The sequence below is a fragment of the Lithobates pipiens genome, unplaced genomic scaffold (genome assembly GCF_037356315.1).
Source record: "Lithobates pipiens isolate NorthernLeopardFrog02 unplaced genomic scaffold, aLitPip1_a1.2 Scaffold_18, whole genome shotgun sequence".
NCBI lineage: Eukaryota > Metazoa > Chordata > Amphibia > Anura > Ranidae > Lithobates > Lithobates pipiens.
In genome coordinates, this window is record NW_027507758.1 from 619452140 (window position 1) to 619478692 (window position 26553).

General features: G+C 41.8%; 1 protein-coding gene across 1 annotated transcript in view; it reads right to left on the minus strand.

Moving 5' to 3' along the window:
* The window catches only part of LOC143989523 (uncharacterized), an 89935-nt gene that overhangs the window by 41953 nt on the left and 21429 nt on the right, over window positions 1–26553 (minus strand). The window contains exon 10 of the mRNA XM_077489658.1: window positions 4853–5687. Within this exon, the coding sequence (XP_077345784.1) occupies window positions 4853–5687 (835 nt within the window). The remainder of the gene's footprint in view (window positions 1–4852; window positions 5688–26553) is intronic.

Consider the following 26553-nt stretch of genomic DNA (forward strand, 5'->3'; position numbering starts at 1 on the left):
TGCCTATCAATGCCATCTATCAGTGCCCCCTATCAGTGCCACCCATAAGTACCCCTTTCAGTGCCCATCAGTGTCACCTATTAGTGCCAACCATGAGTGGCCATCAGTGCCGCCTATCAATGCCCATCAGTGCTGCATATCAGTGCCACCAACGAGTGCCGCCTACCAGTGCCCATCAGTACCACCTCATTGGTGCCACCTTATCAGTACCCATCAGTGCCGCCTTATCCATGCCCAAAATGTACTTATTTACAAAATATTATAACAGAAACAAAAGAAAAACTTTTTTTTTTTAGGTAATTTTTTTATTTGTTTAGCAACAAATAAAAACTGCAGAGGTGATCAAATACCACCAAAAGAAAGCTCTAGTTGTGGGAACAAAATGCTAAAAGTTTGGGTGCAGTGTAGCGTGACCGCGCAATTGTCATTTAAACAGCGACATCACAGAAAGCTGAAAATTGGCTTGGGCAGGAAGGCGTATTGAAGTGGTTAAAAGAGTTTCAGATTTTGTCTCCCCTGCAGACCCCACACCCATGAGGCAGGAGAGATGCGGAGAAGAGGCCCCTGTCCTCCACAACAGGGGGATAAGGTGCTTTGTCAGGAAGGTTCCTGCATTATATAGGCTTGTGGCCTGGTATGGTTTAGGAGTGGGGGGGGGGACACGCCCACTGCCCATTCCTGGTCAGCCAGATTGCATGCTTTGGAGGTGAACCCCCTCCCCCGTTCCTGTTTTTTTTTTGGAGTCTGGCATGGAATCTGGGGGAGACCTTTTTTTTGTCGGGTTTCTCTAAACCACTTCCCGACCAGCGCATGCAGATGTACGTCGGCAGAATGGCATTGGCAGGCATATTGGCAAACAGGTACGTCCAATCTTAAATGCCGCCCTGCCATCGCGAGCGTGCCACCAGCGGCGCGCTCGCGTGCTGGTCGGGACCCCCGTGAGTCTGGTCGCGGGTCCCGCGGACTCTATCGCCGCGGGCATACCCGAGATCGTCTCACGGGGCGGCTGAACTGGGAGATGCCGTTGTAAACAGCATCTCCCCGTTCTGCCTAGCAACAAGTGACGCTGATCTCTGCTCCATGTGATTGGAGCAAAGATCAGTGTTCACTAAATGAAAGCCCAGCCCCCAACAGTTAGTAACACACCCCTAGGAACACCTAACCCCTACACTGCCACCCACTGGTTAACCTCTTCACTGCCAGTGTCATTTACACAGGAATCACTGCATTTGTATAGCAGTGATTGCTGTATAAATGACAATGGTCCCAAAAATGTCCGATGTATCCGCCATAATGTCGCAATCACAATAAAAATCGCAGATCACCGCCATTACTAGTAAAAAAAAAAATGTATTAATGAAAATGCCATAAAATTATCCCCTATTTTGTAAACGCTATAACTTTTGCGCAAACCAATCAATAATCGCTTATTGCGATTTTTTTTTTATAACAAAAATATATAGAAGAATACGTATCGGCCTAAACTGAGGGAAAAAAAAGTTTTTTTTAATATATTTTTGGGGGATATTTATTATAACAAAAAGTTAAAAATAATGTGTTTTTTTCAAAATTGTTGCTCTATTTTTGTTAATAGCGCAAAAAATAAAAACCGCAGGGGTGATCAAATACCACCAAAAGAAAGCTCTATTTGTGGAAAAAAAAGGACGTCAATTTTGTTTGGGAGCCACGTCGCATGACCGCGCAATTGTCAGTTAAAGCGACGCAGTGCCAAATTGCAAAAAGTGGTCTGGTCATTGTCCAGCAAAATGGTCCAGGGCTGAAGTGGTTAAAATTCACACCAGATCCTTAGGGTCTAATATTGATTTTGGGAGGAGCCCATGCTTTTTGTTTGTTTTGGTGCATCAAAACCAGCAATGACCTGTGGTCACTGGCATCCTAGCATTTGATAATGCCATCAGTTGCCCAGATGTGGGTGGCAATCCTTTGGTTGTTGGGACACAAGTGACCTATTTGTGTATATTTTTCACCCCCCTTAGAATTCTCATGATATGATTGAAGGAAATCACCTTTGTTTACAGACTAATGCCCTGTACACACGGTCGGACATTCCGACCACAATCCGTCAAATTTTTTCAGACGGATTTTGTCTGAAACTTGTGTTGCACACACAAAGTTGTCGGAAAATCCGATCGTTCTGAACGAGGTGACGTACAACACGTACGCCGGGACTATAAACAGGCCAGTAGCCAATAGCTTTCGTCTCTTAGTTTATTCTGAGCATGCGTGGGACTTTGTCTGTCGAAATTGTCTACACACGATCAAAATTTATGTGATCGGATTTTGTTGTCGGAAAATTTTAGATCCTGCTCTCAAACTTTTGCGTCTGAAAATCCGACAGAAAAAGTCCGATAGAGCCCACACACGGTCGGATTTTCCGACAACATAATCCGATCTGACTTTTTCCTTTGGAATTTCCGACCGTGTGTACAGGGCAAAAGAGAAGCCGGCCAGGAAATGTCATTTAGCAGCCAGCAATTTAATTCTTTTGGCACTTCACAGGCAGCTTTAATTTATCTCCCAAGCATGCTTTATAATGGAATTATGCATTTTCACGCTGCTCCCCACAGGATGGAATTTTTGCATTGGTACATATAGTTACATAGTTTTAAAGCTTGAAAAAAGACACAGGTCCATCCAATTCAACCTGTGTGTATGTAAGTGTATCTGATTTTTATTCTCTAACAAGTCCCATAGCCCTGTAGGAAGGCATCTAAAGTTTTTTTTGAAGTTGTCGACACTCTCTGCTAGTACCACCTCCTGGGGGAGGGATTTCCACTTTTTTTACTGCTCTAATAGTAAAGAACCCTTTTCTCAATCTAAGGTTAAACCTGCTTTCTCAGTTGATGTATAAATATAAAAATTGATTAAATATAAGAACGCCAGACAACAGTGGCCAGGATCACAAAAAACAAATAGTGCAGGGGGCAGAGATAGTTCAGTTAAGTACGTCTATTAGGTTAGAAACGTCTTAATTCCACATACACTAATAGTATCTGTAGTACTCAAACGAACACTGCCCCCATCCACTAAGTAGAGAGATATTTGGGAAAAAACTGTTCAAAGCTCCGGTTATCATGCAGGAAACTGCGGGGAGTCAGCGTGCGTTCCAGCTGCGCTCCACCCAGACTGCCAGCCGGAAGTGATGTAGTGTGCGTGGCTCCATCATACGCGTTTCGTCATCGATGTCCTCAGCGACTAGACTAGACTAGACTTGGACTAGATAGTCCTGTTCTAAGCATTAATGCAGTTCTTATAGTGTGGAGGACTCTGTGATTTCTTCCTGTCCTAGACGGTTTAATGGTTCAACATAGCAGATAGACCTCAGATCACCTCTATATAATAAGGGTGTACCCTATAACATATTTCTGAAGTAGCGCCTGGGTCCCTATTTATATTTATATATCAGCTGTAAATTCACGGCCTCTGTGGGGGCCGAGAATTCGGGGGACGGCAGCAACCTATTATACTAAAATCTTAGCACGGTTTTTTCTATTTGTATTTGCTCCTTTCTCAGTTCCTGAGGTCAACTTTGGTATATTTGTACATTGTATTCATATCTCCTCCAAAATGAATAACTGTCATCTAGGTCATTGTTTTTCATAGCGGAACACCTTCTAATTCAAAAGCATCTTTCCCGGTGATCAAAACTGAACTGCATAATCAAGATCAGGGTGGACTAGTGTTTGGTAAAGGGGTAGAATGATTGATTTATCTCTGGAAGCTGCAGCTTGACATTGCAAGTCATTGCTAAGTCTGTTATCTACAAGCACCCTCGGATTCCTTTCCATCACCGATTCTTCCAGGGGAGCCCCTCCTAATCTGTATTTTTGGTAAAAATTTATTTTATATTTCTCAATATTGAACCTCATCTGCCTTGTAGCTACCCAACCCCCGATTTTGTCAAGGTCTTCTAAAGTAATGTGATGATGCTACATGCTGTGCCAAAGTTATTTCCCAGCATAATTTGCTATCATCAGCAAACACTTAAATTGAGCACTTAATTACAACCTCTATATCATTAATAAACAAATTGAACAGCATTGGCTCCAAGACAGAAACCCCCGGAGCCCACCATTCACAGAATGAGTCATGTATCACTACCCTCTTAGCTTGTTCATGTAACCAGTTTCCTATCCATGTACATACAATTTCATCAACTCCAAAAGAATGTAATTTTAAAGATTAAACATTTACAAGGAACAAAATCTAGATAAACAACATCCACTGGGCTTCCACCATCCAACTTCTCACTTCATTCCCAATAGAATAATAACAGGTTGGTCTGACAAGAGCGGTCTTTCATAAACCCATGCTGGTTGTCACGTATGATACCATTATCATAGACAAATTTGTGTATAGAATTCCTTAACATTCAAATATCTTACATACTATTGATGTTAGGCTGACTGGTCTGTAGTTTTACATCTCCATATCCCCTCCCGGGTAGTACCCAGCTCTCAATGTCCTATCATAATCTCTTGCCAATTAGCCTTAAAAATGGCCTGGGTTGATTTAAAGACTCACTCCCATTGATTTCAGTGGGGTTCAGATTAATATTAAAATCCGCCTGGAATATTAACATCCTCCTGGAAGAAAATCACCTGGCTTTTAGGAAAAAACTCAAGACCTTCCTCTTTTAGCAGATGATCAAAGCTCGCCACAGCGCCTAGAGGCGATTCAGATCGCATTGTGCGCTATACAAGTATTACATTCATTGATTCAATATGTGAGTTCTCTGATGTATATTAAGGACTGATTTCCGTGCAAAACATTTCCCACACAAAAGGCAGGAATATGGCTTCTCGCCTGTGTGGAATCTCTGATGTATAACAAGGTGTGATTTCCGTATATAACATTTCCCGCACTCGGGGCAAGAAAATGGCTTCTCCCCTGTGTGAGATCTCTGATGTATAACAAGATCTGATTTCCGGGAATAACATTTCCTGCACTCGGAGCAAGAATACGGTTTTTCCCCTGTGTGAGATCTCTGATGTATAACAAGGTGTGATTTATCTGGAAAACATTTTCCACACTCAGGGCAAAAATACGGCTTCTCCCCTGTGTGAGATCTTTGATGTCTAACAAGGACTGATTTATCTGAAAAGCATTTTCCGCATTCGGGGCAGGGATTTTGCTTTTCCCCTGTGTGGGATCTCTGGTGTCTAACAAGCTCTGATTTATCTGGAAAACATTTTCTGCACTCAGGGCAAGAATATGGCTTCTCCCCTGTGTGAGACCTTTGATGTCTAATAAGGTCAGATTTATCTGGAAAACATTTACCGCACTCAGAGCAAGAATATGGCTTCTCCCCCGTGTGAGATCTCTGATGTCTAATAAGGTGTGATTTATCCGAAAAACATTTTCTGCACTCGGGGCAAGAATATGGCTTTTCCCCCGTGTGAGATCTCTCATGGCTAACCAATTGTGACTTCCACGTAAAACATTTCCCACATTCAGAGCAGGAATACGGCTTCTGCCCCGTGTGCAATCTCTGGTGTCTAACAAGGTTTGTTTTCTGTGAAAAACATTTTCCACATTCCAGGCAGAAATATGGCCTCTCCCCTGTGTGTAATCCCTGATGTTTAACAAGGTCTGATTTCTTTATAAATAATTTCCCACATTCAGAGCAGGAATTTAGTTTCTCCCCTGTGTGCAATCTCTGATGTCTAACAAGGTCTGATTTCCATGAAAAACATTTTGCACACTCAAGGCAGGAATACGGCTTCTCCCCCGTGTGAGACCTCTGATGTCGAACGAGCTCTGATTTCTTTGCAAAACATTTCCCAGACTCAGGGCAGGAATTTTGCTTCTTGCCCGTGTGAGACCTGCAATGTATTATGAGTTCTGATTTATGAAGAAAACTTTTCCCACACTCAAAACAGGAATGAAGCTCCTCACCCATGTGAGATCTCTGATGTACAGTAAGACTTAACTCAGAGCTAAAACTTTCCCAACATTCAGGACAGAAAAATGTCTCCTTGCTCTTAGTTCTGGCGCCACCCCTCACAGTACGCGGTTGCTCAGAGTCAGAGGGATTTGATGGTCTATCCACACTATGAAATCCACCATCCATAACTGAGCTCATTGGCCTTTTTCCTGCACAATCTCTTGTGACGTCCTCATCTTCTATTTTACAACCTGGAGATAAAGTGAGATGATCCTTTGAGGGTTTCTCGATGGCATGTCCTGGAAAATATAAAAACATGATCATATATATGAGAGAATATGTTCACTTATATCAAGATTCCATCTAGAACAGGTAGACTTGAGTGAGCAGATTTTCACAGTGGAAGTTCCAACTTCCCCCCTTCAGTCAAAGAGCCTACGGTCCTCCTCCCATATCACTTTTACATTTAAACAGTATTGAGAGCAGGAACCAATGGGGACTGAGAGGTGCGTGCTCTTTACATAACCACAAGCCTAGGCATTGGTCAGGTGATCTCCGATAATCAAGAGTTTCAAGTTCAGACTAGTAGAACTCTTAGCATAGAACAAGTGACCATAGGCCTAGGCTTCTGGTGGTACACAGCACTAGAGGGCATTTGGAGACGTATTTTCTACTGAAAAGATGTGTGAAATATCTGGGTGTTTTTTCATATATATATATATATATATATATATATATATATATATATATATATATATACACACAGCACTGTGCAAAAATTGTAAGCAGGTGTGCAGAAATGCTGTAAAGTAAGAATGCTTTAAAAAATATATAATTTTCATTGTTCATTTTTATAAATTTACAAAATGCAAAGTGAGCGAACAGAAGAAAAATCTAAATCAAAATTATATTTAGTGTGACTACCCTTTGGCTTCAAACCAGCATCAATTCTTATGCCCCGTACACACGAGCGGACTTTTCGACATCAAAGGTCCGACGGAACGATTCCGGCGGACTATTCGATCTTTAGTGGGCTGCAGTGGACTTTTGATTTGCAAAAATCCGACAGACTTTAGAAATGGAACATGTTTCAAATTTTTCCGCCGGAACTCCGCCGGATCCAGTTCCTATCGAAAAATCCGCTCGTCTGTATGCTAGTCCAACGGACAAACAGCGACGCTAGGGCAGCTATTGGCTACTGGCTATGAACTTCCTTATTCTAGTCCGGTCATACGTCATCACGTTCAAATTCGTCGGACTTTGGTGTGATTGTGTGTGGCCAAGTCCGTTCATTCGGAAAGTCCGTCAGAACTCTGTCGAAAGTCTGTCGGACCTAGTCCCTCGAAAAGTCCTGTCGTGTGTACACGGCATTACACTTGCACACTTTGTACATTTGTACATTGTTAGGGATTTTGTAAGATTAGAGTCAGGTGTATGATTAACCAATTATACCAAGCAGGTTCTAATGATCATCAATTTCATATGTAGGTTGAAACACAGTCATTAAGTAAAATAGAAACAGCTACATAAGAGGCTTAAAACTGGGTGAGGAACAGCCAAAATCTGTAAGGTTGTGGAAGACAAGTATCTCCGATCTGAGCATTTTGTCGGAAAATTTTACCAACCAGTTGGAAAACTTGGTCCAGTGGAGACCACACACAGTCGGAATATCCGACAAAACAGTCCGATCGGACACATTCTGTCTGAATCTCCGACCGTGTGTACAAGGGCTTAGAGAGACATTCACGAATCAGTTTCACTACTGGTTACTGGACTTCACTTTAAATACATTACAGTATGTTTTGATTATAAACTACCGTGGACTAAAAACTGAGAACAGCTGCCTGCACTTCCCACACTTCCCCACAATGTGAAAAAAACTATAATAATATATATATATATATATATATATATATATATATATATACACCGTGCCGCGCTACTACTAACCATCAATTAATAAAACCTGTGCTGTAAACCAATATAGATATAATGCATAACATAAAAAGTGGATTAAAAATAAAAATAAAATATACTATAAAGTGCTTGTGCTCCGTGAATCACACAAATCCATAGTGATATAAAAATGATCAACAAAGTCCATAAAAATAAACAACAAAGTCCATAAAAATAAAGTGATCAGGTGTCTTCATGCAATGTGCACTCATCCCCCATTGGTTGTACCCTCACCTTAAGGGCTTAAATAAGCCTAAAGTTGTTATCAGCAGATGGCCGGGATCATCCTTATGTCTCCTATTAGTATACTGGCTGCTGTATGCTGATGCTCCACACTGGACACCTCCTGCTCCTGATAATAGCCCAGCTTTAAAAAGGATATCAGTATCTCCTGGTCACTTCCACCAAGCATTTGTATAATAAAAACATTGCTTATAAAGTGCTGTAGTGCTGTGGTAGTGAGGGGGCATAGTGTCACCTGAATCCCGGATCTGCAGCCCCGGTTTCACAGCGTTCGGTATATCCTATACCCCCTCTCCAGACCACTCCCTGCTTCCCGCACGTGAGACAATCAGGCTCCTCCTACCGGTTTCGTCACAGGTCTCATGACTTCCTCTGGGACTTCTCAGAAGTCCCAGAGGAAGTCACAAGACCTGTGACCCCCTTTAAATTAATTTTTAAAGGGGGCTTATAGATTTCAAATTCCAACAAGCCCCCCACCTGCATACCTCCACAACCAACAAGCCAGGGCTGTGGGGAAGAAGCCCATGTCCTTATCTTAATTGGGACAAGGTGCTCCCACCGGCAACAGTCCTCATGTTGAGGGCTGGTAACCTTGCATGGTACAGGAGAAAGGAGCATACTCAACCCCCCCCCATTTTCTGGGCTACCCAGGTTGCATATAAAAGATAAAAACTGATAAGGATTTTCAGGGGACTTCATGTTTTATTTTACTGAAATTTGCATAAGGTTCCCCTCTGAAATCCAAACCAGATCCAATGCTTTAGTAGACATTGTTTTAGGGTCCCCCTTTAAAATCCATACCAGACCCTAAGGGCCATTCAGCAATGACTCAAGGGCCCTAGTACTTTTTGCCCCAGCAAAACTAATAAAGAATAATTCCAGGCACGGTATATATTTTAGATCCATATCTATCTATATAGATCCAGCTTTCTCCAATGTAAAAATATACCATGCCTGGAATTCTTCTTTAACCACTTCCCACCCAGCCAATGTACATATACGGCCGGTTGGGAGCCGCCTCCTTCTGATTGGACGTTCAGGAACGTCCTTCAGAAGGAGGGGGATCGCGCGCGTGCCCGCGCAGCGGCGCAATCTCGATGCGCTTGTGTCACCCGGACACGGCGCATCTCAGGTCGGCAGGAGGGCTCTGTGATTGGCCCTCCTGATCACATGACGGCCGTGTCCAATCACAGCCGTCATGTGATCAAAACAAACAGCCGGTTGCTAGGCAATCGGCTCTCCTCTCCTCACACAGAAGTCGTCGCTGAGGAGAGGAGAGCAGATTGCTGCAGCTGGCTGGTGATCAGTGAGTATGAGCTGTTTTTTACAGCTTTTTACTCACTGATCACTAATCTAGTGTCACCACACAGTGTAAACACACATGTCCCCAAAACACACATGTCCCCAAATAATAAAAAGACATGTCCCCAAATAAAAAAACATATGTCCCACTAAAATCACATGTCCCAATGATTATCTGCACACATATGTATGTGATCACCTGCACACATATGTACATGATCATTTGCGTACATATGTCCGTGATCACACAAACCAATACACTTAACGGAATTTTTTTTACCAAAAACATGTAGCAGAATACATTTTGGCTTAAATTTATGACAAAATTAGATTTTATCGGATTTCTTTAAAAATAGAAAAAAGAAAATATTGTTTTTTTTTTCCAAATTTCCGCCTTTTTTGCGCTTATATCGCAAAAAATAAAAAACTGAGTCGTGAATAAATACCACCAAAATAAAGCTCTATTTGTGTAAACAAAATGAAAAAAATTTCATTTGGGTACAGCGTAGCATGACCGCACAATTGCCATTGAAATTGCGAGAGCGATGAAAGCTGAAAATTGGGCTGGGAAGGAAGGGGGTGAAAGTGCCCTGTATTGTAGTGGTTAAATATAATTTTTTGTTAACATTTAGCTATACGCCTGCTAAAAAAGAAGAGGGAAAAACCTCTGAAAGGCGCAATGTGTGTTATTGTGCCTAAAACTGCCAGCTAACCCAAGCCTCTACATGAATCGTCCCCTCAGCCGCCCTCCAGTGCTTATATCGGCACCCCCGTGCGATCGGCAAGCCCGAGAACGAATCAGCTGGTGACGGGCGTTTACCATAGAGCTGACTTAGGACCAGATGTTCCCCGGCCATCTCTATGACTTCGGGGCCGGGCACAATGTTTTAACGCCACTTTTGGTGCCAAAACATGTAAACAATGTTTTTTTTTTGAAGGGAGGCTGAGATAGATTTTTTTTTTTATCGCAGGCTTTCCAGCCTAGAGGAAAGACCCCAGATCTCTCTGTAAAGCTGTAAAGAGTTCCAGTCATGCCCTATTCCTATTACAAGGGATGTTTACATTCCTTATAATAGGAATAAAAGTGATCAAAAAAAAGAATAAAAAAAATGTAAAAGGGAAAGTGTAAAAATAAAAAAATTCTAATAAAATAAACAATAATAATAAAAAAAAGTATAGTGCCCCGTTCGCAAAAGCGAACCCACACGTAGGTCGTGTCTGCATATTTAAACAATGTTGAGACCACACATGTGAGGTATCGTCACAAACTATAGAGCGAGAGCAATAATTCTAGCGCAAGACCTCTTCTGTAACTCTAAGCCCTTGTACACACGGTCGGACATTCCGACAACAAAATCCGTCGGATTTTGTCTGACGGATTTTGTCCGAAACTTGTGTTGCATATACACGAACGGACAAAGTTGTCCGAAAATCCGAACGTTCGTAACGTGATGACGTAATATCGTTACGATGGGACTATGTTCAGGCTAGTAGCCAATAGCTTTCGTCTAGGAATTTGATCTGAGCATGTGTGGCACTTTGTCTGATCGGAATTCTCTACAAACGATCGGACTTTGTCGGAAAATTTTATAGCCCAGCTCTAAAACTTTGTCGATTGGATATTCAGATGGAAACAGTCCAATGGAGCCCACACACGGTCAGATTATCCGACAAAACACGGTCCGATCGGACATTTTCCGTCGGAATGTCCGACCGTGTGTACAAGGGCTTAGGCCTCTTGCACATGATACTCCTGTTTGAGCATCAACTTTTTCAGACTTTTCTTTGTATGTATTTGCACATATTTATGTGCATTTTTTGCATATATGCCTTTGAGCATTTTCGTGCAAATGTGCGAAAACATGTTCTCCTGCACAATATGTAAATGATAGCCATTTGTGTACAGTCGCTGGCATTTGCGCGCATGAGGCGTAAATTACTGACCAAAAAAAGCAAATTTTCAATTAATTATTATTTTTTTACTGAAGAATGCACAGCGCTTGTTTATGTGCCTGTGTGCATGGGCACATTACAATATATGGGCTGTATTTTAGCTTAGTAAAAAGATAAAAAAATAAAAAGCTGTTCTGAACTTTTTCAAGCTGAATTGTGCAAGAGGCCTAAACTGGTAGAGGCTAGAAAGAACAATCAGGGGGATGTTGGTTCTTACAGAAGTCCCTTTATTACTACCTTTTCGCGCCAACATTTTAGTGTAAAGAACATTATGAATAAATATTGGCACATCTTAAAGAACGATAGAGTTTTAGGTGCCATCTTACCTGACAAACCAAAGGTTGTCTTTAAAGGTGTACCTAACCTTAGAGACAAACTGGCCCCTAATGTTGTAAACCCCCCGAGGGAGATAACAAATCTGTTCTCGCAGTTAAAGGGGTACTATCAATGTAGAAGATGTCAGGTGTGCCAGCTTAACAAATGTACTACGCGAAGAACCACCAGTTTTTCGTCTACCTGTACCTCCAAAACTTTCTCTATAGATTCCTTTATCACCTGTTCCACTACAGGTGTTGTTTATTTGCTCCAATGTCCGTGCGGCCTACAATATGTGGGCCGGACCAAAAGACCTCTTCAGGTCCGGATTAATGAGCACATAAGCAACATCAGGAAAGGGTTCACTAAACATTCAGTCTCCAAGCATTATTTATCTGTTCATAATAGGGATCCTTCAGGTACTCTTTTTCTTGGCATAGACAAATACAGGCCTAACTGGAGAGGTAGTTGCTTGGTCCGTAGTATCTCCAGGTTGGAGATGGCCTGGGTACACAAATTAAAGAGCTACACCCCTTTTGGGTTAAATATTGATGTCGACGTCAATTGTTTTATTGACAACTCGTAAAAATGGTGTACCTTGTTACCACCCCCCCTGTCTATTAAAGACGATTCCGTCATTCCAATTTAATTTATATATTTTTTTGTCCTTTGAATCTTCGAACTTAGGCATCAATTTTGGGAGTCAAGTATGGCTCTATGCTGCATATAGTTCTTAGCCCTTGGGCGGGATTTGGTTTATTGCCCAGTTTACCTTGTTGTAATCACTGACATAGTGCAACTTAATTTTAATCTTGCTATGGCCACTTATTTAATATAAGATATATTTTCAGTCTGATTTTCAGGTTGGATATTTTTATGTGGCCAAATTTATTTAAGGGGTCTTTTCAGGTCTTTATATCCTGATGGTATGTATGTTAGTATTGTCTATACATATTTTTATGGTTCCGTGATTAGGACGTAATTATGGACGTAATACATACAAACAATTTTTCTCTCTTTTTTATATTTTATTTTATATTTTTTATTTATTATTTTTGCTACATGAGCATCAGAGTTATTTGTAGCTTAAAACTGTTTTACAAGAGCTGTACAGGTATGGTTTGGCCCTTGGAACTGAGCAGAATACACATGTGGTTAAATTATTCGCTCTTTTGTTTTATTTAGTTTAAATGTTGCCCCTTTTAGGGTTTTTCCTTATGAAATCCTTCTTGGGGCGGCCACATTTACATTAATTTTATTTTTGCCACATATCTATGGGCAAAAATTACCTTTATATTTTTATATCTTCTATTAAATGTATATTTTGGGTTACATTCTCCTCAACGGAATTATGGAGTCTTAACTCATATTTTATTTTTCCTTAACTTTTGCGTGCTAAATCCATGTAATTCATGTGGTGGCCGTTTTTGGCAGCACTAGTCACTGTTAATTTCCCTAAACCAATATGGCGTTTTCTGTCTCGGCCTCGGGGTCAAACCGAGGCATGGTTTAATGTTTGTATTATATAAGCGGTGCGTCAGGACGCCGCCCGTACCCCGTGACCACGTCCTATCGTGACGAAACGCGTAGGGAGGAGGAGCGACGTCCTGACGCCACCATCTCGTGTTGTATGTTTTCGGTGTAACGGGCGCTAACCGAGACCGGCCGGCTCGGTTTTGCTGTAACGATCGTTTTAATCGTCATTTCTGTAAGTGTGCATTTGTCTCTTACGTTCGATTAAAGTTACTTTTGGGTTTTACACTATTGTGAGTCTCATTGCCTTCTATGTAAATCCACGAACGGGAGTATATCGAGAGACAAGCGGGCTCTGAAGTCCCTTATATTTCATCCGTGCAGGCCCTGGACTGGGGAATTAGTCAACTGCTTTATATGGTTCTCTGTAATAAGGAACCATTCGTTTCTGGTAAGCGGCAATAATATCATTGGTGGAGGCTGAGCACAAGTCACGTTCGTGTTGGATATCTCTACTGTCACTACTTCACTGTGGGAAACTTTGCAAATAGAGACTGTATATGGACTTTTTGAACATTGTTCCATTTTCATTATGTTCTCAAACAATTTCCATATTCATGTTTCACTAATGTTATGAGATAACGGACCATTGGATGCCACATTATTTCATTATTGTTTTAAGGCAATAGATTTTTGGATGATATACTGTTTTTTTTTGCAGGTTCACCTTATATGAATATTACTTAATGTAATTTTTATTTTTACCACATATATTTTCTGATACCTAATACGATTCCTATCTTTAGGTACCATTGGTGTAATATATTCTTTTTACACGTTTGGGTTTTATCAGCAAAGGTTTGCTTGCATTATCCCACATTTATTTGATCATTCACTCCCATTAACCCCCCTGACGGTATTCCCGAGTCTGACTCGGGGTGGATTTTTTATACCAAAAGCGGTATCCCCGAGTCAGACTCGGGACAGCGTCGCTGGATCCAGGAGGAGGTTTACTTACCTTCTCCTTCGAATCCAGCGATGTCCCCCCGCTGTACGAGCGAGCCGTGTCTCGCTCGATCTATCACATCGGCGATCTCCGTGCCCTGCGAGCGTTGCGACGCACGGGCACGGAGATCGGCGCCAAATTCAAAAAGTGAAATAAACAGTATACATACAGTATAATGTAATCTTACAGATTACATTGCTGTATGTAAATATTTCACATCCCTTTTGTCCCTAGTGGTCTGCCCAGTGTCCTGCATGCAGTTTTATATTGTAAAAACTGTTCTTTATGCCTGGAAACTGGAGATTGCCCATAGCAACCAAAACTGTCACTGTACATCAAAAATGATTTTAGACCAGCTAGAAAACAGCGATAATAAATTAGAATGACTCGCAGAATTGAGCGATAGCGATTTGTGGGGAGATCCGTCATCAAATACTGAAAAGTAATGACAGTGACAATTCTGCAACTCAGCAAATTTCAGTGTTTTTGATTAGATTACATTATTGAATAATTTTTATTATTGTTATATTATTATTTGGTACAATTATTTATAATTATTTATTATATTATAATTTATGATTTAATTTTTCAAACTTTATCATACCCGGGATGTCTGCTAGACTCTGGTTTGGACAGATTTAAGAGAGTTATTCCTAAGAATTGCAGGACTACAATATAAAACGCCAAATTTTCATGCAAAATAATGGTACCGCTTTTAGCACCTAAAATCCGAAATAATGGTACCGCCAGGGAGGTTAAGGGTATTCTGTGTATAATCACACTAAGAGGTATCTGCTATTTTCACTGATTTAGTATTTTCTATCTTTATTAGATAGTCCTTTTTTTTGTCGCATTCTAATCCTTTTCTGGCATGCTACAAACATACCACTAAGTTCAAACTTTGTTGTTTCACATGGGTATATATATTTTTTTATTTTTATAAGTTCAGTTGTTTTTTATAGCGCAACCCACTCCTTTTTTCTCTTATGCCAAATGTAGTATAACATTTGGGTTGCTGCTCCTTTCTTTAGTTTCTGGTTTAATTTCTTTTCTAAGCGCGGCGTTCCTCCGTTTTCCTAACCTGGTAACCTGTAATTTTTTTTTTTTTTTTAAATGTAGCCTATGGAGATTGTTAAGTACCGAAACTTGGCGCCACTCCACCAGTGTGCGCAATTTTAAAGCGTGACATGTTAGGTATCTATTTACTTAACGTAACATCGTCTTTCACATTATACAAAAAAAGATTGGGTTAACTTTACTGTTTTGCGTTCTTTTTTGATTCATGAAAGTATTTTTTTTTTCCAAAAATTTGCATTTGATAAATTGCAAATACTGTCAATTGAAAGTTTTTGTGTCGCTGGCACAAAAAAAATAAATAAATAAATATAGATATATATAAATATATATAATAAACAAATAATATATATTAATAAATTATAATTTGATCTGCTGTAGTTAAATTGTCCGATACCATAGGCTTAGGAAAAGTTGCATTTGAAAAAAGGGGGTAACTGCGCTGATTCAAACACTTACTGGTGTGATATTACCACTAATACGGTGTGAACACCCTATACACGAACCTCACGGTGTATGTTTTAAAATTATGAAATAAACCAAACTGATGTGCATTGGCTAATTATGCTGCTGAATACAATACACATTTTCCGGACGTGATACCATTGATGGGATTTAAACTCATGGCTTGAACCTTTTTAAGGTAGCAGGGCATACCACTATGCTACAGAGCTGAGCACCGTGAGGTTGATGTATAGGGTTTACACACCGCATTAGTGGTATTATCACACCAGTAAGTGTTTGATTCAGCGCAGTTACCCCCTTTTTTCAAATACAACTGTCATTTTATTCCCTAGGGTCCCTGCTAATAATATATGTAGCGGCGGGCTCCTGAAGAGCTTGCGCTATGTTTTTCAAAGTTAAAGCTTTACCCAAACTACAGTTTGGTTTGGGCCTATTTGACTAAATTTGGCTTCTGTGTCAGTCTGACTGGACTGTGAGATGTTCAGCCTGGCCACAGGGGGCACTGACTCTGGTGGCAGGCGTGGAACCATGGTCTGGTTAGGCGCTTGAATTATTCCCTCTCGGAGTCAGGTCAGTGGGAGTGGCCCTCCCGCTGTGCCTTCTGGGAGAGGGTATTTAAGACACGGACGTCACGTGGTTCGGGGTTCCGGTCCAGTAGGCTGTGCTGAGTATATGATCCTGGTCCTCCTGACCAGCCCCCCAGGAAGGCTATGGCCTGGGGTGCGGTTCAACCCGACTTTGATGCCTCGGGGCTGGCTAGCCCAAGGCAAAAGAACTGAGGAAGGATTCTGAGGTAGATGGGTGCCATCTCCGGTCCGGGAGAGACCCAGTATACTTCGAGCAATCCAGGGGAGGACTTCACGCGTGAGGTTGATTTCTTAACAAGAGCCTGGAAGGGCTGAAGTAACCGAGAGAATCCGGTGTTGGGGATATCGCCAAGTGGGCTGAAAGATCCAGGTATCCTACAAGTGTTCTACCACTTAGTTTCCCTACGTGTTCTGCAACAACGTCTGTGATAAAGACTTTGTTCTTGAGTAGGAACCTTGTTGGCTGCTAGGCCTTGTGAGAGAGGGACTGTCCAACCTGAGTGTTCATCCAGCTGCGCATGGCTATTCTCTGGATGCAGTCAAAGTAAGCAAGTTCCTTAACGTTTATAGACTTTGACATTGAGAGTACCTGAACTTTCCTTTCCAACCCTCTGATCCCAAGTTAAAAGACTGTTCAATGGTTGACGTTTACAAATAAAATCCATTCAATTGGATCTATTGTCAGTCTCAAGTTACTGGGCCATCTACCACGGGACATCCCCTAGACGTGTCACAGGGAGAAAGAAAGGTAACGGTAAGCCCAAAAATAACCAGTAGCTCTTTCGGGAGTTAGTGCTACATATATATATATATATATATATATATATATATATATATATATATATATATATATAAAAAATGTTTGGGGGTTCTGAGTAATTTTCTGGAAGAAAAAGTATGATTTTTTTTACATGTAGGAGCGAAGTGCCAGAATTGGCCTGATATGAAGCCCTATTTACTCACCAGATTATTAGAGCAGGCGAGCAAATACTCAAGAATTTCTTAATGCTTAATAATATTGTTATCTTGAATGAGGCATCAAGACTTGATGAAAAGTAAACAGTTGGGCAGCACAGTGGTGTAGTGGATAGCACTCTCACCTAGCAGTAAGAAGGGTCGCTGGTTCGAATCCCAACCACGACACTACCTGCCTGGAGTTTGCAAGTTCTCCCTGTGCCTGCGTGGGTTTCCTCCGGGTACTCCGGTTTCCTCCCACATTCCAAAGACATGCAGGTAGGTTAATTGGCTTCTGTCAAAAAAAAGAAAAAAAAAAAGAAATTGGCCATGGTGTATGGGTGGGGACCTTGGATTGTGGGCTCCTTGGGGGTGGGGACCGATGTGAGTGTGCAGTGTACAGGGATAGGGACAATTGTAGACACTCAGGTTGAACTTGATGGACTGGTGTCTTTATTCAACCTAACTAACTATGAAACTAACTATGAAACTAAACCTGTATCTTCTTACTTAGCAAAAAAATTGGATAATAATGCAACTATTAGACATGTGCAATTCGTTTAGTTCCGAATTTGTTCTTTTTTTATGAATTTTGACTAATTAGTTAATTACGAAATTTCCGAATTTTTCAATTTCCGAAATTTCTAATTTCAAATTAAAACCTTTTTTATTATTGTTATTTATTATTAATTTGTTCCAATCCATTTGTTTAGATGCGGCATTCGTTATTTCAGATAATTTGTAACTTCAGATACATTTTTATTAGTTCTGTTCACAATATCTAAAATGTAATAGTTATTATTTCAAATTTGACAGATTTTTTTTCTTTTTTCAGATTTTCAAATCATTGAATTTCCAAACTTTGAATTTTCATATTTCCGAATTTCGAATTTTTCCAAAAAAACAAACTAAAGTCCACAAAAGCTTGAGGTAACTTGGCTCTCCCCCTGCTGACCAGTGGGGACCATACCGCCCAACTTTTTGAGATGGGAATAAGGGACACACCCCTTGCCACGCCCCCTGAAAGGCATCAAGACATGATCAAAATGAAACCTGTATCTTCTTACTTAGCAAAAAAATTGGATAATAATGCAACTATTAGACATGTGCAATTCGTTTAGTTCCGAATTCGTTTTTTTTTACGAATTTTGACTAATTCGTTAATTACGAAATTTCCAAATTTTTCAATTTCCGAAATATCTCATTTCAAATTAAAACCGTATTTATTATTATTATTAATTTGTTCCATTCCATTTGTTTAGATGCAGCATTCGTTGTTTCGGATAATTTGTAACTTTAGATACATTTTTATTAGTTATGTTCACAATACCTAAAATGTAATAGTTATTATTTCAAATATTACTGATTTTCTTTCTTTTTTCAGATTTTCAAATCATTCAATTTCCGAACTTCGAATTTTCAAGTTTACGAATTTCGAATTTTCCAAATTTCCAAATTTCCAAATTGTCCAAAAAGCAAATAAACGATTGAAACGAAAACGAACACATTTTTTGTCAGTGCACATGTCTAGCAACTATAAAACACCGATGCTTATAGCTACACAAGCTAACCCACTGAGCAGTTAATAAAGAAAAGAAGGAGGTGTGGGAAGTAATAGTGCATTTGCCCCAGTTGGCATAAACAGTAGCTGTGCCACCCAGAATATCAGACAGGCAGTGAGAAGATCACTTTTATTTTTTTAGCAACACAAGAATTATACTGCCAGTGAGTCTTAATGATGGCGTTGCTGGGTCTAGTCTGTTGGGTGACCAAATCAGCAATAACAGCATCAACAACGCAAACCGGTAAAGAAGGGAAAGGATTTAGTAAGAGGGGCAGTCCCTAGCTTTAATCTTCTGCCGGCTAACATTAGTGCCCTCTGGATGACCGTTGGTGAACTAAATCCTGCAGGCAGTGGGGAGATTCAGTTCAAACAAACAAACATGACACTTGCAAGCTGTACAGGGAGGTGTATGGCAACATTTTGGTGTGAGTGCACCCCAGGATTGTGATAGAGAGAACTGAAATGTTGGTAATAACAACTGGCGGTACTTGATGGCTTGGATGGCTTACGGCAGGGGTCTCCAAACTATGGCCCTCCAGTTGTTCAGGAACTACAATTCCCATCATGCCTTGTCATGTCTGTGAGTGTCAGAGTTTTACAATGCCTCATTGGATGTGTAGCTCGCCAACAGCTGGAGGGCCGTAGTTTGGAGATCCCTGGCTTACGGTATCCTGCCCTCAGTGATCTGACTATTCGGTATAATGCAGATGGGCCCAGGGCTTGTTCACCGACTCGTTAGAACTACAACATTTTGTGGTGGAGGGGGCCCCTCCTTGCACTGGTCCTGATGTGGCAGTGTTTGGACTGTCAGGTAAGCGGGTCTGGCGGATGATCTGGTCTCACAGCAGCTTCCTTGTTATGTACACAGCAGCAGTTCTGATCCCTGCAACCTCAGACCTACATCCCCAGGCTCTCTTCTCCTTCTTTCTCTGGACCAGATCACTCCAACAGATCTGGACACTGTGATCCCCACTGAGCAAAAAGGCACAGGCTTTTCAAGGGCAAAGAATATACAGCATATCCCCTCCAGACAACTTTCTCTGCTCACAGCCCATCTGTATTTATAGTTTATAAAATCAGTCATCCCTGTTCAATGCTCACCCCCTTGGACTACATTTCCCAGTATTCCAGTTGTTCCAAACTAAAGTCCACAATAGCTTGAGGTAACTTGGCTTTCCCCCTGCTGACCAGTGGGGACCGTACCGCCCAACTTTTTGAGATGGGAATAAGGGACACACCCCTTGCCACCTACGCTGAAAGGATTATTGTACCAAAAAAATAAAAAAATTTGGTTAAACCCACAAGTCCTTTTTTTTTTACCACTATTGTTCTTTTATATTGGCTTTCGGAATGTACAAATGCAGCGATTTTGGAATCAGATGAAAGGTTTAGCCCTGGGAAACACATTTTGATAGATAAAAAGTGCATTTTATATACAACTATGTGGATCAGACCAAAATGAGGGACAAATGAGGAGGAATGAGGGACAGAGGGACATTGCTCCAAATCAGGGACAGTTGGGAGCTATGGTGGGGACTATAGCAGCAACGTTAACAAATGGCCAGAAAAGACAGAAGCCCCCCCCCCCCTATGCAATGCCACTTTAGTCCTGGCTACACTACTCTGAACCAATCAGTGTGCAGTAACAGAGCAGAGATAACAGAAGAATATATTATGGCTCACCTGTGCTGATCTCTGTAGGAGTGTCCTCCTCTTTGAATGTCCTCATCATTCCAGCCTCCTCCATATATTGCTGATCGTCCCTCACATACATCTCTTCTACTTCACCCTCAACTTTCACCTTCCTCAGATCGTCACCCTAAACCAACAGAATGGCAGAAAATAACATCTGTAAAATAGAAGTATTTATGATGCGAGATCACATAGAAAATATCTTTTAGCATCCACACATCGTCTCCACATGAGTTCAATCACTTTATGTTTCTGACCCTCAACTCCACCGACCTGATGATGGTGAGGGATGGTGTGATCTTCCTGTGTGGAATCCCGGGAATACAGAGGAGGGGGACATCTCTCTGGTGGGTTTCTGTTATTATGTGACTCCATCATAATTTCCTTGTGGAGATCCTTGTGTCCTTCACAACGTTCCTCCATCACTCCATACTCCTCATCCTCCTCTTTATACTCTTTAACAACAATATTATCATCCCAGAGGCTTCCACTCTGAATATATAATAAACATTCATTGTAACAAATAGGCCATGCATAAATCATAATTACCACTAATTTTCAATCATTTACCTGATGATGGTGGGGGATGGTGTGATCTTCCTGTGTGGAATCCCGGGAATACAGAGGACGGGGACATCTCTCTGGTGGGTTCCTGTAGCTGGAAGACTCCACCAGGGTGTCCTGGTACAGAGCTTTATGTACTTTTAGAGACTCTGACTCCTCCATCACCCCATCCTCATCATCCTCCTCTTTTTTAACCTCAACTTTAGAATCTCTCAGGTTTCCACCCTGAATATATAATAAAAATTACATCATTTGTAACATTGCAGATAATGTACAGATCCTAATGATACTATCAGTGATTGTTCCTCATCTACCTGATGATGGTGGGGGATGGTGTGACCTTCCTGTGTGGAATCCCGGGAATACAGAGGACGGAGACATCTCTCTGGTGGGTTCCCATTACTGGATCCATCTGTAGGAAACACACACACTGACTGAATACATTGTTTCTATGTGTTTATCAGATGATGGGGGATCTAGGTGGAGCCTCCGTACTGCTCTCTCCTTTACAATAAAGTCTCCTCTTACCCGGTGATGTGAGGGACGGCTGATTGTCCATCATGACGTCCTTGTAGAGATCCTTGTGTCCTTCTAAATACTCCCACTCCTCCATGGAGAAATAGACAGTGACATCCTGACACCTTATAGGAACCTGACACACACAATGATACAGTCACCATCCAGACACATCCCTTGTCTGTTACTGGATAATGTCCCAGAATTCCCGGCACCGCTCACCTCTCCTGTCAGCAGCTCCATCATCTTCTTGGTGACTTCTAGAATCTTCTGCATGTCAGGTGTCAGGGAGTGAGGTGGAAGCACTGTGATGGTTATATGATCTCCAGACTTTGCAGGAGGAATATTCTGTATCCAAGCAAAAACAGTAATATGTCACATTCCCAGATTGCTCCTCACCTTTCCGCTCAGGTCTGTATTCTATTAAAAAAGATAAGAGTGATGTCATGTGACCTCCCAGAATCCTCCTCACCTCTCCAGTCAGCAGGTAGATGATCTCCAGAGTGAGGTTTAGTATCTTCTCAGTCATGTGGCTCTGGTCCTCCTCCATCCTCATTGATGTGGTCATGTGATTTCTGTAGGTTTGTCTGTAGACAGAGAATTATCTCAACTATGGTTGTACAGTATTAGGATGGGGATGTAAGGGGTTAGGGCTAGCTGCCCCCAGTGGGAATTAGTACATTTTTAGTGAGCTGCTTCTCTCTAGTGTCTGTGTTTGGTAAATATGTCTGTTGCTTGGTAAATACTACAGGGGTAATTGATTATAGACATGTACTTCCTGTCCCTGCTAGTGGGAATCAGAAACAGATTGGAGAATTTTGACATCTTATAAATTGGAATTTCCAGGAAGAAGAAACAGGATTGGACAACATGACTTTCCATGCAAGAGCTGTGTCTACTGCATGTAATCCAGACCAGAAGCAGGGACTATTACACACGTGTTCTAACAGTTTAACTCTAGCAACTTCTGTGAGTTTCAGAAGTGTCTCTGTCTTGTTATTATCTCACATGCACAGTGCCAGATAGCTAGGTGTGGGCTACTGTATGTGTGTAGTGGTCATCTTGCAGTATATTATTTGGTGAACCTTTATTAAAATAGAGTTTATATGAAGCATCTGTTAACTTCTGTCCCTTTTGTCCTGGGATTCTCTAGCCAGCTTTAGCTGAGGGCTGAGCAAACAGTATAGAATTGGGACAGATTTGGAATCTGATGACCCATAGGGAGCTAGAGGTCTGGTTGCATGGCAGATTAGAAACTGTTAGGGGTTGAGAAGAGTAGATGGCTGACACTGAGGTCCAGTGTCACACCACTGACTTTTTCGGTCCCAGGCTGGTTGAGTACTATGCAGTGATCTCTGCATCACCACCAACCCAGTGTTTGGATTTTTAAAGACAGAAAGGACAATGAACATGCAATCATCTATCTGGTGTCTTTTGCTGCATGATGAAGAACATAGGTTATGTTCAAAACTATGAAACCATTTGAAGTAAAGAGAATATTGCAAAGGATTGCATCTCCTATTTTTTGATATGTGTATTATCTGGTGGAAAATCATGGTGCTCCTGCTGCTACGCTCTATTAGCTCTATTAGCTCTATATATGTATAAAGTTTTGGATGTATGTTCTTATATCCTTTGATGTTTGCATTATTTCTATACTGGTGTGTATCTATATTCTTGTGGTTGTTGTATACTGGGTGCAGTAGTACCTCTGCTCACAATAAGTTAGCTTGGGTTACTGGCTATTGGCTAATGTATTACTGGTCAACTCTTCTATTTGGGGTGGAAGGAGAGCTCTGTACTTTTGCGGTGGTTTTAGTAGAATTGGGGGGGGGGGGCATTTTTTGGTTGTAAACTGGCCTGTGAGAGCATACTCCTAAACCCTGCACTCTGTTCATAATTCACGTCTGAACCCTGCACCCTGTGCATGATGCACTCCAGAACACTGCACCCTGTGTAACACGCTCCTGAACCCTGTACCCTCTGCATAATGCACACCTACGCATAATGCACTCTGGAACCCTGTACCCTCTGCGTAATGCACACCTGCACATAATGCACTCTGGAACCCTGCACCCTGTGCACAATGCACTCTGGAATCCTGCACCCTGTGTGTAACACACTCCTGAATCTTGCACCCTATGCATAAAGCACACCCAAATCTTGCACCCTGTGCATACCACACTCCTGACCAATGTGCATAATGAACTACAGAACCCTGTGCCCTGTACATAATGCACACCTGAATCCTGCACCCTGTGCAATACACACTCCTGAACCCTGCACCATGTGCATAATGCACTATGAAACCCTTCACTCTGTGCATAATGCCCTCCTGAACCCTGTGCCTAACACGCTCCTGAACCCTGCACCCTGTGCATAACACACTCCCGAACCCTGCCCCCTGTGAATAACACACTCCTGAACCCTGCCCCCTGTGCATAACACACTTCTGAACCCTGCCCCCTGTGCATAACACACTCCTGAACCCTGCCCCCTGTGCATAACACACTCCTGAACCCTGCCCCTGTGCATAACACACTCCTGAACCCTGCCCCCTGTGCATAACACACTCCTGAACCCTGCCCCCTGTGCATAACACACTCCTGAACCCTGCCCCCTGTGCATAACACACTCCTGAACCCTGCCCCCTGTGCATAACACACTCCTGAACACTGCACCCTGTGCATAACACACTCCTGAACACTGCACCCTGTGCATAACACACTCCTGAACACTGCACCCTGTGCATAACACACTCCTGAACACTGAACCCTGTGCATAACACACTCCTGAACCCTGTGCATAACACACTCCTGAACCCTGCCACTCCTATATTACATTTAAAAAAGGCAGTTGTTCACCTCCTATCCCATTATTGGCTGATCTTGGCTGTGGAAAAAACACTGTACCTCTTTCAGCTCTCTTTTTCTTGTAGCTCCCTGCTGCTCTGGCCCTCAGGCTTGGACCTCTGTCTGTTCCATCCCAGACCACACCGTGCCGACATGCACCCTTGCAACCACACGGACTCCTCGGGGAGGGTGGAACCCTGAACTACTGTCAGGTCCTAGATTATAAAGGCTGTGAACACCTGCACCCTCAAACTGCTGGCTACCAGCAAGGCCCAGACACTGGTTGGCAACTCCTTCCCATCCAAAGCACTTTGGAGCCTCTGAGCTCCAGCCCCTGAACCAGGAATTACAAAACCAGGAAAAGGAAAAAAAAAAACAAGTTTCTCCGCTCAAAACTGACATTCCAGATCCCCAATCTCTGCATCCGCGCAAACCATGTGTCTCTTTCTCCTACATTTTCTCAGTGGCAGGGCCTCACTCTGCCACACATTCTATAGAGAGAAGCGGAGTTGTGGGGGGGCATATGTAGCGGCACCAAAAATTGGGAGCAGATGACACCACATTGATGCTTGAATGTAACTTTTATGGTAAAGTTCAAAACAAGAAGATGACCAATTAGTGGAACGGGCGGGCGGTTGGCATTGCGATTGATGATGGATTTACAATGAGCGACTTTTTGGGGGATTTTTATTTTTAAATAAAGGACTTGTCAAGTGTTTGGGTTTATTTTTAGGTTACAATTTTTTTTTTTTGTGCATGGGTAGGGGTACTATGAGGGTATGAGGGGGGAAACAATATCAGGGGGGCCCCCTTAATATTAATGAAGGCTTCCAGACTCCAAAAAAGTGCCCCCACCCACAGTCCTCAAACACCACTAGCCAGGGTTGTGGGGAAGAGGCCCTTGCCCTACTATTCCTTCTGTATTGAACTGAATTTTAATTATACTGTCCTCCTTTATATTGTAAAGTGATGTGTAAACTGTTGGCGCTATATAAATGCTGTATAATAATAATCAACATGGTGACAAGATGCTTTGGCACCCCCCCATGTTGAGGGCATGTGACTTGTTATGGTTTAGAAGGAGAGGGGGACACACTCCTCCCCCCTTCCTGCCCAGCCAGGCTACATGCTCAGATTAAGGGTCTGGTATGGATTTTTAGGGGAACCTCACCCATTTTGTTTTTTTCCTTTCATGTGAGGTACCATATTAAAATCCATACTAGACTCAAAGGGGATCGATTTGCTAAAACTGGAGCACACGGAATCTGGTGCAGCTGTGCATGGTACCCTGTTTCCCTGAAAATAAGACCTAGCGTGATTGTCGCTGATGGCTGCATTATAAGCCCTACCCCCCCAAATAAGCCCTACCCTGTTTCCCCGAACATAAGCCCTACTCTGAAAATAAGACCTACAGGGACTTTAACTAGGGCTTATTTGGGGGAGTAGGGCTTATATTGCAACCATCACCAACAATCACGCTAGGTCTTATTTTCGGGGAAAACAGGGTAGCCAATCAGCTTCTAACGTCAGCTTGTTCAGTTGAGCTTTGACAATAAAAACCTGGAAGCTGATTGGTTTATTTGCAGCACCAGATTTTGCATGCTCCAGTTTTAGTAAATCCACCCAAATGGGTCTAGTATGGATTTTGTGAGGCGATCTACTTTTTTTTTTTTATTATTCATTCTTGCCATACAATGTGCTACAGCAAGACTTACAAAGGAACAAAAATAATACAGCATAAAGTGCCAGAAAATGACATTTACTTGTCTGCTTCTTAACCGCTTCAGCCCCAGAAGGATTTACCCCCTTCCTGACCACAGCACTTTTTGTGATACGGCGCTGCGTCGTTTTAAGTGGCAATTGCGCAGTCGTGCGACGTTGCACCCAAACAAAATTGACGTCCTTGTTTTCCCACAAATAGAGCTTTCTTTTGGTGGTATTTGATCACCTCTGCGCTTTTTATTTTTTTCGCTATAAACAAAAAAAGAGCGACAATTTTTAAAGAAAAGCAATATTTTTTACTTTTTGCTATAATCAATATCCCCCCAAAAAAATATAAAAAAACATTTATTTCTCAGTTTAGGCCGATATGTATTCTTCTACATATTTTTAGTAAAAAAAAAAAAAAC